This window comes from Gracilinanus agilis, chromosome 4, assembly GCF_016433145.1.
Source record: "Gracilinanus agilis isolate LMUSP501 chromosome 4, AgileGrace, whole genome shotgun sequence".
In the NCBI taxonomy this organism is placed as follows: Eukaryota; Metazoa; Chordata; class Mammalia; order Didelphimorphia; family Didelphidae; genus Gracilinanus; species Gracilinanus agilis.
Genome location: NC_058133.1, coordinates 263,695,803 through 263,713,640, shown reverse-complemented (window position 1 = coordinate 263,713,640; position 17,838 = coordinate 263,695,803). Strand labels below are relative to the sequence as shown.

Genomic DNA, 17,838 nt, shown 5'->3' with positions numbered 1-17,838 from the left:
TCTTGATCAAGGACACATGACAAAACTAGTGGAAATGCGCATGGGTAGGGGGGGTGCGGGGGGGGGTTGAAGGGGAAAGGAGGAGCATGAATCATGTAACCATGTTAAAAATGAATATTAATAAATGTAAAAAAAAAAAAAACCTATTCCTTATGTGCATTAACAGTTTAGTTTACAGTCAATGCTCTCTTTTTTTTTTTTAAAGAAAGAGCTGTGAAACTATTATAGAATATTTTTAATTCCAGAGAGGTCTGGGAATAGAGAAAATTACAAATTATTTCTTCATGAAAAATTTTACATTATTTACCTTTTTTGTACTGATGGATTTAGTTTTCACCAGTTAATAGTATTGAGAGATACTGTTATTTAGATGGGTGCAATACATTTTTTTAATAATAAAAGACATTGCTGAGTGTTTCATGGTCCCTTTTTCTTAAATGTATAGGTAGGGAGACAGGATAAGTAGAGGTCATTCTCTCAATGTAAATAAATTTTGCATTCTCACTTTGTACCCTTTTATGACTAAAGGCATTGATATCTGTATGGTGCCTGTCTCAGGTTAAGAAATCTAGTCTTTCCTAATAAACTTAACTGCAGGAATTTTTTGAATGTGTTAAGTGATATTAACTCCTAGGTTTGTTTTTTGTTTGTCTATCAGATAGCTCATGATTGCTAATTTCTAAGAAAAACATCAATTTTATAACAGACATTTACGAAATGTCTTCTTGTATTTAAGGATCACACATACCAGGTGCTAGTGATGTATAAATACTTGTTTGCACTTAATAATTTATTAATGAATAAATAAATTGAATTATTGACATAGATACTACCCTTGAGGAAAACCAATACTCAAATAACTACAACTAGGAGCCCAATGGGTAGAGACGCTTCAAGCCTCCACTCATCACCTCTTCTATGAAGCCTTTCCTAAGATCCTGAGTTATTAATGCTCTCCTCTGTCTCCCCAATCATTTATCTCATATTACTATAGTACACAAAGCCAAAAACAGGCCTAGTCCTCTAGAAAATTATAAAGTACTGGGGCTGAGGATGGATGTGAAACAGGAGAGATACACCTTGTACAATAATATGGCAGAGGGTCCTAATGACTAGGGCAGGGGTCGGCAACCTTTTTGGCCGTGAGAGCCATAAACGCCACATTTTTTAAAATGTAATTTCATGAGAGCCGTACAGTGCTCACAGTGCACGCTCCTATAACAGTGCCTGAAAAAAAATTGACTTTATGGCTCCTGCAGAAAGAGCCATATCTGGCCCTCAAAAGAGCCAGATATGGCTTGAGAGCCATATGTTGCCGACCCCTAGACTAGGGGGTTTACAAAAGGCCCATAGAAAGTTACACTTGAGCTAAGGATTCTAAGAGAAGGCAGAGGTGAAGAAGGAGTACAGAAACTAGAGACAGAAGAATATTATGTAGAGGGAGCCACAATTAGGACAGTTTGACTGAAGTGTTGAGCACCTGATGGAGTAATGGGTAATAAGCCAGAAAGGATAAATTGGAGCTGGATTATTGAGGGTTTTAAATATCAAAGTGAGGAGTTTTTCTTTATCCTATAAGCAATGAATGAGGAAGTCTTCTTGAGCAAGGCAGTTCTTGAGCAACATGGTTATTAGCCTTGTGCTTTAGGAATATCAATCAATTTGGAAATTATGGAAGACAGACTGGGGAAGAGACTGGAGGCCAATTAGGATGGTACCAGTCCAGATAAGATAGGATGAGGGCCAAACTACGATGATAGCCCTGTGAGTGGACAGAAGGGGAAGGATTTGAGAAATCTCTAAGATCTTCACCTTTTAAATTCCATTCTCTAACCCTAACCTCCTTTTGATACACTTGTCCCACTTATACTAAATTTACTCTGCCCTGACCATGACCTCTGAAGCTCAAGCCATTGATTTCATCCATTCATTTCTCTTACTCCATCCCCTTCACTCTTGTTTCATTTACCTCCATACTCAGACTCTCCCCTATAGTTTGCCACTTTAATAATGTCACTAGTTGATTCTCCTAGCATGCCCTGTCCTACTGACCTTCTGTCCCCAGTCTTTAATTCTATCTCATCAGTTTCTAGCCCACATAGAGTCACTGAGCACTACTGAATAAAATCACCAGTTTATGACACATAATTTCATCTAGGGACAAAATCAAGAGCAAAAACTAGAAGATATAAGGAGGTAAATTTAGGTTTGGTGTTAAGAAAAACTTATCAATGAGAACTATCCAAAAATGGAATTTGCTGTTGCTCTAAGGGGTAGTGGGCTCCTCTTCTTTGGAGGGCACAGGATCACAGATGTAGAGCTGAAAGAGACCTCAGAGGCCTAGCTGGATGAGTAACTTGCCCAAGGTCACAGGAGGTAATTAGCATAAGAGGTGAGATCTGAACCCAGATATTCAGACTTCAAAGTCAGCTACAATGCCAAGTTGGATGATTACTTCAACTGGTTTTCTGTGTTAGGGATTTCTATTCAGGCAAGTAAAGATGGTCTAAATCAGAGATGGGTAAACTTTTTAAAGAGGGGGCCAAAGGAAAGGAAAATGTTCATCTGTCAGTCTGTTTCTAAGGCAACTCTTTCGAAGTTTCATTGTATTGTATCCTACTCATTGCATTTGTCAGATTAGGAATAATGTTGCAGAGCTGGATAGAACATTTCAGTGGGCCGCATCTGGCCTGAGGGTTGTAGTTTGCCCACCACTAGTCTAGATGACCAATGAAGTGCTTTCCATCCCACAATCTTATAAGGCTGTGGCTAAACTCTTTCTTTCACTGATGTCCAAGGCTGTAGCTACAAATTAAAAATGTACATTGATATTTGGCTTGCTAGGTGGAATAATAATAAGGCCTATTAGTTCTCAAAGCACACTCATACACACACCCCAATTTCATCTCATTTTAAGCTTCAGCAGTCACTTTAAACAAAAAAAGGAAGAGAATAAAAGCCAAATTTTAGGATTGGTATTATATGACAGAATATATATTAAAGTTAGAGACACCTTACTCTAGACAGACTTCAGACAATTTAATTACTGTTCTAAAGTCCAGTGCATTACGATATAAGTAAGGGTCACGTCTAAGATATTATCAATAGTTTGTCTAGTTCATTTTTGTGCCATTACAGATATTTCAAATGGGAAGAATAAAAAAAAAATCCAGCCTATTCAAAAACAGTTTTCCCTTTCCCATATTGGTTACTTACATTTTCATGTTTCATATGCTTAAGTAATCGCAATTCCCTATATGTCCTTTTTGCATGGATGATGGACTGAAATGGTCTGGATAACTTCTTCACTGCCACACGTAATCCTGTTTTTTTGTCAAAAGCAGCACTGTAGGGAGGAAAAATAGCATTATTATAAATGCTATGAATACAGGTTAAGGGCATTTATTTAAAATTCTTATTACTTCATTACTATGATTTAATTATAAATATAGTATGAAAATTCTACTAACCTCTGAAAATAACACACAATATCCTATTTTGATATCCTAGCACAAAAAACCTAAAGAAATTTACTGCCACTCCCCATTGGAGAAAATTTACAGAAAACTTTCTTCAGCTATTCCAAAACCTACTGTTCTATCTCAAATAATGAAATTCAAGGCATATTTGCTTCAAAAGAACTCCTCTATATGAGTATTGAGATGTCAGCCAGAGGCTCTTTCATAGCTAGATGCTCAAGGACCCCTTTCTTTAGCCATCTAAACATTGAATAACTACGACAATTAAAAATGCCTAGAGGTTACACTAATATTTCTCAACACGATGTGTTTCACATGAAAGACATCTTCCTTAGGAGGAGAGCCAGGACTAAAGATAGGCAAGTCATGCTGTTTTCAAGGCTACATAACTCAGGGAGTGGGGAACACAATGAGATATACTTTTGAACATGCCAGAAAGTCTGCTCTCTACAATCCATAGAGATTTCTTTTGTGGTAAGTCAAGCTGGGTTTTCACTGTAATATGCAAGCATTTTTCAAACTCAATGCTTGCCTAGGGAACACAAATGCAGTGTGCCAGTTCAGTTAAGAGTCTATCTTTGCTGCTTCATTTGGATGTTCTTTCACTCAGTCACCTTTATGGCAACTAGCATTTGGCATTAGTCTTGAGGCTTCTGAAGTTCAAGGTTGGTTTATAGGCCTAACAAGGCCCTAAGTTTACAAGAGAAAGATACTATAAACAGCTAAACAAAAGTGTTGAGGGGAAAAGAAAATTATTTAAATTGGCAACATTCCAAGTAATGTCTAGCATATAAAACACTCAGGAATCTCTTGAGAATGCAATTTTGTAACTACCACAAATTTTGCCAGAATATGACCAGCCTCCTTCACCACTTTGCAAATTTTCACATTTAATAAAAGTAATTTGATTTGGGCAAAACAACTTGCAAAGATGTTCAGGTAAAACCAACACAACAACTGTTCTTCCAATTAAATGTTAATTATTCTGAAACTTTTTGTAATTAATTCATCATTAGATTAACCCAAATAATGTGTGACTAAATTGCTAACCTCCAAATTAAGGGCCAATAAATGCCTTTACACTTAAAATAGAAAATGGGAATTTTGCTGTGCTACACTCTTGAAAAATCATTTTTAAATGCTACTTAGCATATAATGGGGCAAATTAAACATGTAAATATTAGATGTCTCTAGGCACTTTCAATAAAAAAGGATTTTAAAAAGTGGTGAAAGGTGGTGAAAGCTAGATAAGACAAGAAGATTAAGAATGCCAGGCCTGGAGTCAGGAGTACCTGGGTTCAAATTTGATTTGAGACACTTCCTTGTGACCCTGGGCAAGTCACTTAATCCCAATTGCTTGGCCTTTACCACTCATCTGCCTTGGAATCAATACATAGTATCAATTCTTTTTTTTTTTTTTTTAACCCTTAACTTCGGTGTATTGTCTCATAGGTGGAAGAGTGGCAAGGGTGGGCAATGGGGGTCAAGTGACTTGCCCAGGGTCACACAGCTGGGAAATGGCTGAGGCTGGGTTTGAACCTAGGACCTCCTGTCTCTAGGCCTGACTCTCACTCCACTGAGCTACCCAGCTGCCCCCCATAGTATCAATTCTAAGACTGAAGGTAAGGACTTCTTTTTAAGTTGTGTTTTCAAACCTACTTTTAAATGAGCATGTAATTGTATGAACTATGAAGGCTTTATCTGACATGTACAATACTGCTATCTTTTAGATTAAAAAGTCTGCAAACTACATGCTTATTTTTTGTACTACTAGTGAGTTAAGAATGATTTTGGGAGGCAGTTGGGTGGCTCAATGGATTGAGATACAGGCCCAGAGATGGGAGGTCCTGGGTTCAAATTTGGCCCCAGACACTTCCTAGCTGTGTGACCCTAGGCAAGTCGCTTAACCCCCATTGCCTGGCCCTTACTACTCTTCTGCCTTAGAACCAATATGCGATATTAATCCTGAGATGGAAGATAAGGGTTTTTAAAAAATGGTTCTTTACATTTTTAAATAAAGTATATTTAAAATAGTATATTTTAAAATGTAAAAAACATTCTAAGCTCAGAAGCCATCCAAAACAGGAGGATTACAGAATCCTACTTTAGATAAATTTCCCCATTCACACTTCTTTACCTGAACTATAGTATTACAAAATGACTTTATAGAAGATGGCTACACCACCACTGACATACACTTTTGACTTCCTCTCCAAATAGCTCTTGCTGTCAAAAGAATTTAAAGACCAACCCCCTCCCCCAAAACCCAAAAGATTCTAGAAGTACAAGAAGACATGATGCACATGCAAGGGTGGCTGGTTATTTCTCCTATAGTATTAGAACTTTTGTGCTGCACTTGTAAAGTATAAATCTCACAGAATACAACAGTTCATTTTATTTATTTTAAACCCTTTCTGTTTTATTAACAACTCCAAGACAGAAGAGTAAGGATTAGGCATTTGGGATCAAATAACGTGCCCAGGGTCATACAGCTAGGAAGTGTGTGAGGGCAGATTGGAATCCAAATCCTCCTGACTCCAGGCCTGGTACTCTATCTACTGTGTTTCTCAGCTGTCCCAGTTCATTTTATTTTCACAGGTATGTTTGGTGAATAATTAAGTCTATGAAGTAGGTCATACCCAAACACTGTACACATAACCCAGAAATTAATCAGTTAAGGAAAAACCCAAGATCGATTCAGTTTAAACTGCTCTGCTGAGGTTAGAAAATAAAAGTACCCCAAATCTAATTTTTAATGTGTGGGAAACTAAAAACTACCAAATGGACACAGACTAAAAATCACCAAAAAGACCAGGAAATTAAATGACTGGCCCTATCCATTGGAGCTTCACTATAAATGCTCTTCTTGGACTCCGTCCATTTGTACTGGGGAAATAGCTAGCAAACAATGATGTTCTCTAGGAAAGGCATCATCATGTGGTGTTGAAATAGTGCTAGATCGGGAGTCAGAGGACAGAGGCTATAACTTTGCATCTGTAGTAACTTATTCCTTCCTGGGACTTAGATTTCCCCATCCATAAAATGAGGGTGATATTGGACAGATGGCTAAGGATCCTTCTAGTCTTGCATCTATTGCTTCCAGGATCTCTTTTGATACTTCAAAGACTAAATTACCTTTGATATAGTCCAAAGCAGAACTGCTTGACACCAAATTACAGTGTACTGCATGTATATCCATTTTTTTTAAACCCTTACTTTCTGTCTTAGAATTCTAAGGCAGAAGAGCGGTAAGGGCTAGGCAACTGAGGTTAAGTGACTTGCTCAGGGTTACACAGTTAGGAAGTGTCTGAGGCCACATTTGAACCCACAACCCCTAGTTCCAGGCCTGGCTCTCTATCCACTGAGCTACCTGGCTGTCCCCAGATCAATATAATTTTAAACCCAAACAACCATTTTTTTCAATATGAACAAAACTTCCAAGAAACTAAAGCTTAGATATGCACAGATGAACCTGAACAAACACAGGAAAGTTAACACAAGTCTATAACATTTATTGTACTTTATGAAAGGCATTCTGAGATTACAAATAAAAACCACTTCTTGTTAATTTGAGTAATTTCTATGGCAACCTTTGTTTCTATGACAATCTGATATTCCAAATTATACCATTTAATAACTACCAAAAATATGAATGCTAATTTTGCTAAGCCTGACCATGTCTCTCCCCTACTTAAACTCCAAGGTTTCCTACTGATTCTAGGATCAAATATAGGTCTCTATAACCTGGCCCTAACTTGACAATTTTTAGACATCACACTCCCTTTTCCACCTTCACAGTCTACTCAAACCTCACACATGACATATCCACATCTTTGCGTTTTGGCAATGACTTTCCCCATCCCCTACCCACCAAGATTTCATCTCTACTTTTTAGAATCATTTTTTTCCTTCAAAATTTTCAAGTCAGATCTTCTACAGGATCCCCTCACCTCTACCCAACTTATCGTGTGTGTATGTGTGTGTGTGTGTGTGTGTGTGTGTGTGTGTGTGTGTGTGTGTGTGTGTGTAAACTTCCTTCCTCTACTACCAGCAGCCTACTTCAATAACCTAATTTCATCCATTGGGGCTTTCTGCACTCCTCTACCCACTAGGTTCTTCTGTTCCCATTCTGTTAGGAGCAAACTGCCCTTCTTATCAGACTTTTCCTCTAACACTTCTCTGACCTCTTTGCAAACAATAGGCACCCTCGCTCCCACCCCTCCACCCCACCCCCACCCAAAACAAAACAAAATATTGTATCTGGTCACTCAGCATTGGATGTTCTCTCATCTCTCCCTCTTCCCCCAATACTTCCCACTCACACAGAGGGTAGGGAGAATTATTCTTGTTCCTCACTGCCACTTGCAGACTCCTTTCACTTTACCTTATCTAGAGTTGGACCCTACAGGGTCACCAACCCACAGATCATTTTTCTTCTTTTCTCAAGCTAGTATCTAGCTTACAGTCTTTCTCTCTAGCCCAGCTCCTTTCCTTATATTTGGAGCCCTCTATACACAAGTAAGGGCATGCCCCTTTCAGATTATGCTGACCGACTGGGCTAAAGACAAATGTGAGACTTGCAAACAAACTACACTAAGAAAGAAGCCTCAAGACAACTGAACTAAGGCAAAGACCACTTTGCTGGCCTGTTTTCCAGATGCTTATTTGCTCAAAACTAATAGGAGATCTTTAGGGGATAGAAGGAGAGAGAAGAGGGGAGAGGGAAAGAGAACCCTGAACTCCACAACTGTTATGTGAAGGTTGAGCAAATGTCTGTTGTGTGGTTACAGTCTAGCCTGCTGAGATAAGGATTTGGTAAATGAGCTGGTTGATCTCTGTAAGATAGAATTAAATCTCTCATTAAGGGGCCCCAGTCCTTAAGCAGAAAGGTTTGCCAAAGAAAAACCTCAGAGGTGGTGGCAAAAGAGAGGATGTGACTATTAGTATTGTCACCAGCTGCCTGGGAAGTTGAAAACTCTTAGAATCCAGCCAAGGGAGCAGGACTGGGGAAGTTCCTGTACCACCCTCTTCCACCTCTCTCATCCCCAAGGGTCTTTGCCCTTATGAGTCTTAGCATTCACCTGGCAACACGGAGGCCCAAGCCAGGAGATGAGTAAAGCAGCCCAGCCTAGCAAGTTGCAGAACCACCCTTCCAACATGGAAGCCACACCCACCAATGATTTTATAAGAAGAGGGCTCCAGAAGCCCCCAGAGCTCTAGAGATGTGACCCTGCATGTCTGCCTCACTATCATGGTCTTTTGAGTTTGTGCCAGCTTTCCAAAACTGCATTTGGGGAAGAGTACACTTTGGGTTTGTGGGTGGGATACCACATAATAATTATTGCTTTGCCTTTTGTGTAAATGCCTTTCTTGATGAATCAGATGGCTGATTTGTTCATGAGATGTGGGTGGTTGTGGAGTAACCCATAGAGCCTAAAGAATGGCTCTACTCTGGGGACCCCACCTGCTGGCATGGGTGCAAGTTGGAGGGGGAGACCAAAGAGACCCAGAGGGAATGTGAAGGGTACATGCATTACTCGTATTTGATCCCTCAAACATGTTAGCCTCCCCATTCATCAAGGTGAACTCCTACAGCCAGCACCTTCAGTCTACCTTGGCCATACACAAGTAAGGCTGCATCTTTGATCTCATTATTACCTGACTGTCCCACCTCAGCCGATAAAACTGAACTACCTCAATCTGACCACAGTCCATTGGCCTCACACCTAAACATCCTGAACGTCATCTTCATTTCCACAGCAACTTGTAGTCACTCTATGAGTCTATTCCTTCTGTCTTCCCAATCCATCTCTTCTGTTCTGGTCTTGCTTTTCTCGATTTGAAAATTTCATGCTATCTCCTACCCTGCAATCTCTTGTTACCTCGTATCTCAGCAGGGCTACTCTGTAACCACATAACAGCCATCCTCTCCAGTCCCTCCACACTGGATTACCAGCCCCTTTTCCTCCACTCATTCCTACCCATGAGGTGCTGAATTCTGCTGAAGAAAGTCACAAAACCGTTCTAATCAGCTCCACTAAAAATTTATGATTAAATCTCAACTGGGCCATGACCACTCTACTCTACCCTTTCCCTCTTCTTTTATTTCTTGAATCCTTATTACATACCCTACAGCATCTGTCTCAAACCTTCTCTCCTCAGGCTACCTAGATACCTTCTGTCCTTTCCTTTTCATCAGAGGTGTTTACTACATATTTTAACTGAAAAGAAGAAAAAAAGAGGGCATTAATAAGAAGCTCTCAACTTCCCCTTAATCTTTCATCCTTTGCAAGACCTCCAGGAAAAGGTTACTCTCCTTACCAAGGACAATCTCACTGCCTACATATCCTTGATCCTGTCTTTCCCTCTACCATCATTTCTCCTGGAAACTTTCTGCCTTTGATCATTCTTTTTCTTTTCATGATTTTAAATCTCAATCCACTGGCTCTTCCCCCCACTACCTACAAGTCTCCCCAAATGTCTCCCAAACCTTGAAAAAATCTAACTATGGCATTCCCTCAAACCAGATTGATTGTGTCTTATATTGTGTCTCCTTTCTACAACCAAACTCCTAAAAATTACTGAATATTCTGACTTTTTCGATATTTTCATTTCCCACTTATTGTTCTATCTCTGGGTTTTCTGCCCTGTCAACTTTTTCCTTTTTGAATCTCCTTTGATGTTATAGCATTCAAGTTCTTCTGGCTGACTTGGTCCTGCTCTTTTCTCTCCATATTCAACTAATCTGTAAGCACTTTTTTAAAAGCTTACTTTGTGTCAGGTAATGGATTAACCACTGGATATACAAAGAAAAAGCAACAAAAGAGTCTATCTTCAAGGAGTTTAGCTTCCAATGGGGGAGATAACATATATGTAAATAAGTATACAAAATATATATCCAGTACATGGAAGGCAACCTCAGAGGGCAAACGACTATGGGGGGGGGGGGGGCACATGGAGAAGGTGTCAGAAAGGGCCTTCTCCAGGTGCAGTTTGAGTTGAATCTTGAAAAAAGGCAAAAATTCTGAGAAACAGAGGTCAGGAGGGAGAGCACTCCAAGTGTGAAGGATATCCAGGGCAAAGTCACAGAGATAGAAGATGGAGTTCTTTGTATGAGGAACAGCCAGGAGATAAGTATGGCTGAACTACAGCATAAGTAGATGGGAATAATAATAGGAGAAGTGGAAAAATAAGGAGGAGACAGGTATGGAGGAGCCTGAAACATCAGGAGTTTAATTGGTTCCTGTATGGAGTTTACTGAGAAAGGGAAGGGGATGGCCAGACCTGTGCTTTAGGCAAATCATTTTGACAGCTTTGTGGAAGATAGAGTGGGGTGGGGAAAGACGTGGGCCCATGATTAGTTAGGAGGAGGCTACAAAAATTTAGGTGAGAGGTGATATGGGCTTGAGTTATAGCAGTGATTGAATCAAATATGAACACCTCTGTTGGTCATTTAAAGTCCTCCACAATCTGATTTCAGCTATGTGACCGTAGGCAAATCACCTCTGTTGCCTGTTTCCTTTGTAAAATGAGGGTGATAACACTTACTTCTCAAGACTGTTGTGAGGATCAAATGAGACAATAATTATAAAACCCTTTGCCCAATGCATGGCATGTTGTGGATACTATATAAATATTCTTTTTATTATTTTTTGTACATGATATTCCATTTCCTATCTCTGTGCTTTTTTTTTTTTTAACCCTTACCTTCTGTCTTAGAATCAATACTAGAGGTTGGTTCCATGGCAAGAAGAGTGATAAGGGCTAGGCAGTGGGAGTTAAGTGATTTGGTCAGGGTCACACATTTAGGAATTGTCTAAGGGCAGATTTGAAGCCAGGACCTTCCACTTCTAGATATGGCTCTCTATCCACTGAGCCACCTAACTGCTCCTCTCCATGTCTTTTAACAGATATGCCTGGAATGTTTTCTTTCCTCCTCATTTATGTCTCATAGAATCTCTACTGAGTATCACCTCCTACAGAAGGCATTCTCTGATCTCCTCAACTGCTAATTCCCACAACAAATTACTTGTACTTGTCTAATATCTATGTTATATATCTAGTATCTATGTCTATATACCTATGTATATGTTATTTCCCTCTAGTAAAATGTAAGGTCCTTGAGGGTAGGACAGATTAGTTGTATTTGTAGCCCCAACACCTCAGTGTAGTAATTAATACATGTTAGACCTCTCAGTAAATGCTTGTCAAATGAACACATCTATTAGAAACATTTTCTGAAATGTTTTTTTAACTGTAACAGTAAACTTAAAGAAGAAACTTTTTTTTTTATCATTCTGTGACTTTATATGGTGCCCTCAACAATCCACCCAAAAAAGTACAAGTTTTTTGATAAACACAGTGACATATATCATTGTACTCAGAAGAACACTGCAATCTCTGAAGGTGTATTTGCTACCTACGATTATAGTACTGAAACAGCTAATATTATGACTGCAACAATCTCTGACTTAACTCAAGACTTTATTCCTCAGGTATTTACTGAACAAATATGACAGTCATAGTACTATATGAGAAGCCTTGAAGGACAGTTAGCCATTATTCAGTAAATAAGTCATCTAAAGATATAAACAAGTAGTCTACAAAAAGAAAACTCCAAGCAATCAGCAACTATATGAAAGAATACTCCAAATCACTAATAATAAAATTAAATTAAAATAATCCTCAAGTTCCACCTCAAATTCATCAGATTGATAACAATGGCAAAGCAAAAATGATAGCTACTGAAGAATTTACATGATAAACAGTAATGAGAAGAAAAACAAGTCCTCAGAAATCCAAATAGCACAGTGATCTATTTTATCTTCAAAGGAATCATGGTAAAGCATGCCCCCTGCTTCTTTTTGAAGCAGTCATGACCATAAAGGTAGAATGCATACATTTTCAGATAGAGTCAATATGTTTATTTGTTGTGATTGTACTTAAATGTTACAGGAATGGGAATACAGTGGAAAAGATGAAAATAACTTGTAAGTGATAAATATATTTCTTAAAAGAACATCAATAAACGATTACAAAAAGAATCAGTCCCTGACTTCATGGGGCTTACTACTATCTATTTGGGACATCGAAACTAGAGAAGCAAATATATAACAATTGTATATACTGCATATAGATTGTCTCCAAATCAAAAGCCGACTATTTGCCCCAGCTTCTTCCTGTGTAAAATGCAGATGATAAAAGCACCTACCTTTCAAGTTTGTTATGAGGATCAAGTGAAATAATACTTGTAAAGTGTTTGGCACAGTGCCTGGCACATAGTAAGCACTTTATAAATATTAACTTATATTAAATACTTAGAACAGTAAAGTACCTTTAATGTGCCTTCCCATACTCTCCTGCTGGGCAACATTGATCATTGCTAGACAGATGGTGAGACTAAAATCCTAACCCAGTTCTAAATATGGACCTGTCATTCATATATGCACTGGACTCTAAGAAATTTGGCTCTTAAAAATACCCAAATAAAGAGCTGAGGAAACATAAAGGAAGGAAATAAGATTGGAGAAATCTGGCAATATTCTGGACATAAACACCAAATAAAATAGGCATTTCCATATACATTAATAGAACAGAAAGAGAGGATTGTCAAAATTGCAGATCTTTATTATGTACAATTTTCTTTTCAAGAATATCCTAAGTTCACACTGTTGCTTTCAAAGCTGTCTTGCTTGTCTGTGATTCTTTCTGAGTTTCCTTCTTTTCTCAGCATTAAAAAAAAAATACCTCAATGACCATTTTTTCTTTCTTTTTCTTCATTGCTATCCTTACTACTGGGGGGAGGGGGGTGGGAATGAAATAAAAACAAAGCTCTAGTAACAAATACCCAAAGCCAACTAAAATGAAATCAGGGAATGTTCCTAAAAAAAAGAGTTTAAATCAAGTTCTGAAGGAGGCAAGAGACCCAGGCAGGGGGAAAAAGAAAAGAGGAACATTTAGGACACAGGGTAGCTATCAGTATGAACCAAAGACTCTCACCTTGAATAAATATGGCAAATTGGAAAAAATTGGCAGTGACCTGCACAGAACTTATGATGCTTGTATTTCTGACATGGTCAAGTAATTATCAATGCTTTAAGTGCAGACTGACATCCCTCCCAAAAGAAAAGAGAAAAAGGTTCAAGAAGCCTCTCCTCTCTACGGTTTATCAGAGAGAATGAACTGTTCTTTAAAACAAAAACCAAGGAAGACAACATTCATTGTAAAAAAAAAAAATGATCTGAGCTGGGAACCCTGACCAGAATCAAGAGGGTGAAGGATAGAAAAATATCTCAAAGAGAAGATAAGGAAGAAGTTCCTCTGTACATTTATAGTAAGAGTTAGCAAAGAGGCTTTCTCCCCAATGAGAAAGGAGCAAACTAGGAGGTGTGTTAATGGAATTAGCTCTAGTCCATTCATAGTCAAAACTCTACTTACCCTAGGCATCTAGATTATATCATCCCCACCTCCCTTAGTGGGGAGGGGGGATGAGTTACCCACACATGACAATAAGTAACAAATCAAGAACTAGGGACTGCCCTTTGGGCAGTCCAAATCAATGCAGAGGCTGCCATTTGTCCACTTGAATTAGAAGTGGACCCACAGGAAGTGAAGAGAGACACATCTCTTCAAGTAGGTTGGTGACTTCCTTCGAGGGGAGTTCCCGCTTTGAACTTGGTGCTGAAGGAGCTCCTGAGACCACAGACAGCTTCTACTCTATATTGTCATGTGGGTAAGTTAGGCTGACTTCCTTAGGCCTACCTTGGTGTTTCCAAACTCTACCTTTAAGTAGGCTCTGGCCTACCTGATTGCTAGGCCTTGTAGCTATGTAGCCTCATTTATTTAGCCTCTCCCTCACTCTATTTCCCTACCTTTTACCTTCCTAATTGTAAATAAACTACCTTAAACCCAGTCCTGACTTGGGTCTAATTTAATTTCGGAATCAACCTGAATTGTTGATTCCTGGTGGCCACACTAATTATATATCTACAAATTACCTAAAATCTCCCTCTTACAGAGGAAGATGCAACTATTTGTTGTCTAAGGAATGAGGTGCAGCCCCATAGGCACTGTCTGAGTAACAATCAGGAAAAGAAGACCAGTACTATTGGTTGATAATTGCCTGAAGGGCATAACAAAGCAGTTCTCTGTTGACCTGTTAATAGCAATAGAGGTCTACTCCATTCCCAGGACATGAATCCAGGGAATGATAAAGAATCACCCAAGACTAGTCGAACTGGATAAGGATGAATATTACTCACTTCTGGTGATTCCTGCGTGAATCAAGTGAACATTGCTAAATACTATAGAATCATGGGCAAGAAACTGAAGACCTTAAAAACAGAGTTAATATTTTTATAAGACAAAGATTTAGAGCTTGAAAAGGCATTAGAAACCCCCTCATTTTACAGATGAGGAAAATGAGGCCCAGAGGTTAGGTGGCTTTGCCCATGGACACAGGGGTGGCAGATTTAGGAATTGAATCATAGTTTCTCTGACTCCAGAAACCACATAACTATGAAGATAAGGACTTCCTAAAAGAAGGGCAGATTTGAGCAGTCAACAACTGGTTAAGAATATGATATGTATAAGAAAAGATTCAGAGGCAGAGAGGAAATAACACTTCCTAGAGTCAAGAATTAGAGTTGTAAGGAAACAGAATCAGGAAGACTCAAATACAAATCTAACCTCAGATACTTAATAGCTATATGACCCTAGGTAAGTCACTTTTCCTCTGTATGGCTTTAGTTTCTTCATTTGCAAAATCACTAAAATAATCCCATCTACCTCCCAGGGTTGTTAAGAGGATAAAATGAGATATCTGAAAAATGACTTGCAAACCTTAAAGTACTATATAAATCTGATCTATTATTAAGTGCTAGTTATTATTTCTGGACCATGATTCAAAATATCCTGATCATAAATAATGAGAGCTATATAAGAATATATTTGCCCGAGGTTTTACAAATGTAATCAAAAGGGCTTTAAAATGAAATGGAGAAGAGAGAAAAGTATCTACAAATATCTAAGAAGTTAAATGCCATAGTTATAGGTATAGGGCAAGAAAATAGTAGGAGAGATGCTGAGAAACTCAAGAGGAAAAATCTATGATTAAAAGAAAGGAAAAAGGACCTATTGTGCAGCTCTTTTTGTGGTGGCAAAGAATTGGAAATTGAGATGTCCATCAACTGGGGAACAGCTGAACAAATTGTGGTATATATTGGTGAAGAAATGCTATTGTGCTATTGTGCTAAGTAGAATGATTTCAGAAAGACCTGCATGAACCAATATAAAGTGAAGTGAGTAGAACCAGGAAAACACTGTAAGCAGCAACAGCAATAATGTATGATGAACGATTATGAATGACAGCTCTTCTTAGCAATAAAGTGATCCAAGGCCTCTTGATGAAAAATGCCATCCACCTCCCAGAGCAAGAACTGATAGTCTGAATACAAACCTAAATATTCTATGTAGCACTTTCTTTCTTCATTTTTTTGGTTCGAGTTCTCTTCCACAAAATGACTAATACAGAAAAATGTTTTACAAAATTGCACATGTAAAATCTTAAAAAAACAAAAGGGAAGCAAAATCTATGAAAGGAAATAGCAACAGAACTCATGCTCTCAGTTGATAATACATAAATCCAATCTGACATGCATTTATTACAAAATGTACAAAGTATGGGCAGAAGCAAGGTGAACTAAGAATTCTAAATCAAAAAGGCAAATTTGACCTCATAGGCATGACTGAAATTTGGCAGAATGAGGCCTATGATTAGAGTATGAAAAGAAATACCTTAATCCAAAGATATAAGAATTTGGGATGACATGCCACTACATATTAAGGAGTTCTATTCTTATGAGAAAATCCAAAAACCATAGTGGGGAAGCATTCAGATACAGATTAACAGAGGCAGAAACAAAAGCGACACTTTCAGTGGAGAATACTACAGATCACTTAAAAAAGGAACCAGATGAGTCTGTCAAGCATATCTTATGCCTGACACAGGGGCCTGATATGGTGGTAGAGAAACTCCAATTAACTTTTGGAATTCTCTCTTTGCTCAAAGCAGAGTTACTATTAATTTACTGAGTTAAGTTAATGACAATTTCATCCTTCAACAAGGCTATTAAAAGGGTAATATCTAGGAAAAAGAAGTGGTGATCACAATAAAACACCACGATTATATCAAGAACAGGCCATGGTATACTCACTTAATTTTTTTTTAAAACAAGATTACTACAGTGGTGTAGTAGTGGAATGGTGTTAATAGTTTACGAAGAAATTAGCAAAGCAATTGCAACCAATCAATCAACAGTCACTTAGTAATATTTTCTGTGAGACAAGCACCATGCTAAGTGCAGGGGATGAAAATATAAAAATGAAGAAGTCCCCACCATCAAGAAGATTCCATTCTGCTGATGAGAATAAAATATACGATTCTTAGGGTGATATATGAGCTAAGCAACATTGTATTTGAGTGGATTTCAGACGTGGCTGAAATTGTCAGACCCAAAGAGTAATGACTGAATATCAACCTGGAAAGAAGTCTTAGCAGAATGAATTTGTATCCCTGACTTGGATAATCAGATGGCAGATTTATCAAATTTGCATTTGACGAAGCTAGGAGGGATACCTAATACACCTATGACAGTGACGAAAGAATCCTGGCAGGCTAGGCCAATGGACAAATTTAATAAGGTGAAACTTAATAGTTATTATACTTAAGAGTCAAAATATTATCTTCACAAGTATAATATAGCTTGATAGCAGTACATGTGAAAAAAAAATTAGAGATTGAATTGATGAGTGATAGATATGGCAACCCAAAAAATGATGCAATCTTCGGGTGTATTAAAATAGACATGGCACCAGGGAGGTAACAATCCTACTGTACTCAATCCTAGTCATTGCATCAGGAAAATTGTTTATTTCTGGGTACCATATTTTAGAAAGGATACTGAATAATCTGGAAAATATTCCAGGTAGTTCAGAGAAAGAACTGTTGGCTTCTGAATGCGGATCAAAGCATACAATTTTTCACTTTAGCACATTTAGGTTTTTTTGGGGGGATTTTAGTTTTATATGAGTATTCTCTTACAACAACAAACAATATGGATATAGGCTTTGCATGATAATATATGTGTAACCTGGATCAAATTGCTTACCATCTATGGGAAGTGAAAGAGAAGAGAGGAATAGAAACAATTTGGATCTTAAAACGTCAGAAAACGTATGTGGGAAACTGTTATTACATGTAATTGGTAAAATAAAATGAGGAAGGAAGGAAGGAAGGAAGGAAGGAAGGAAGGAAGGAAGAAAGAAAGAAAGGAAGGAAGGAAGAAAGAAAGGAAGGAAG

General features: G+C 38.2%; 1 protein-coding gene across 2 annotated transcripts in view; it reads right to left on the bottom strand.

Annotated features, from left to right (window-relative positions):
* The window catches only part of MAPK14 (mitogen-activated protein kinase 14), a 97,286-nt gene that overhangs the window by 57,808 nt on the left and 21,640 nt on the right, over positions 1–17,838 (bottom strand). For both annotated transcript variants that reach the window (XM_044674296.1, XM_044674295.1), the window contains exon 2: positions 3,217–3,346. In XM_044674296.1, coding sequence (XP_044530231.1) covers positions 3,217–3,346 — 130 coding nt within the window. The remainder of the gene's footprint in view (positions 1–3,216; positions 3,347–17,838) is intronic.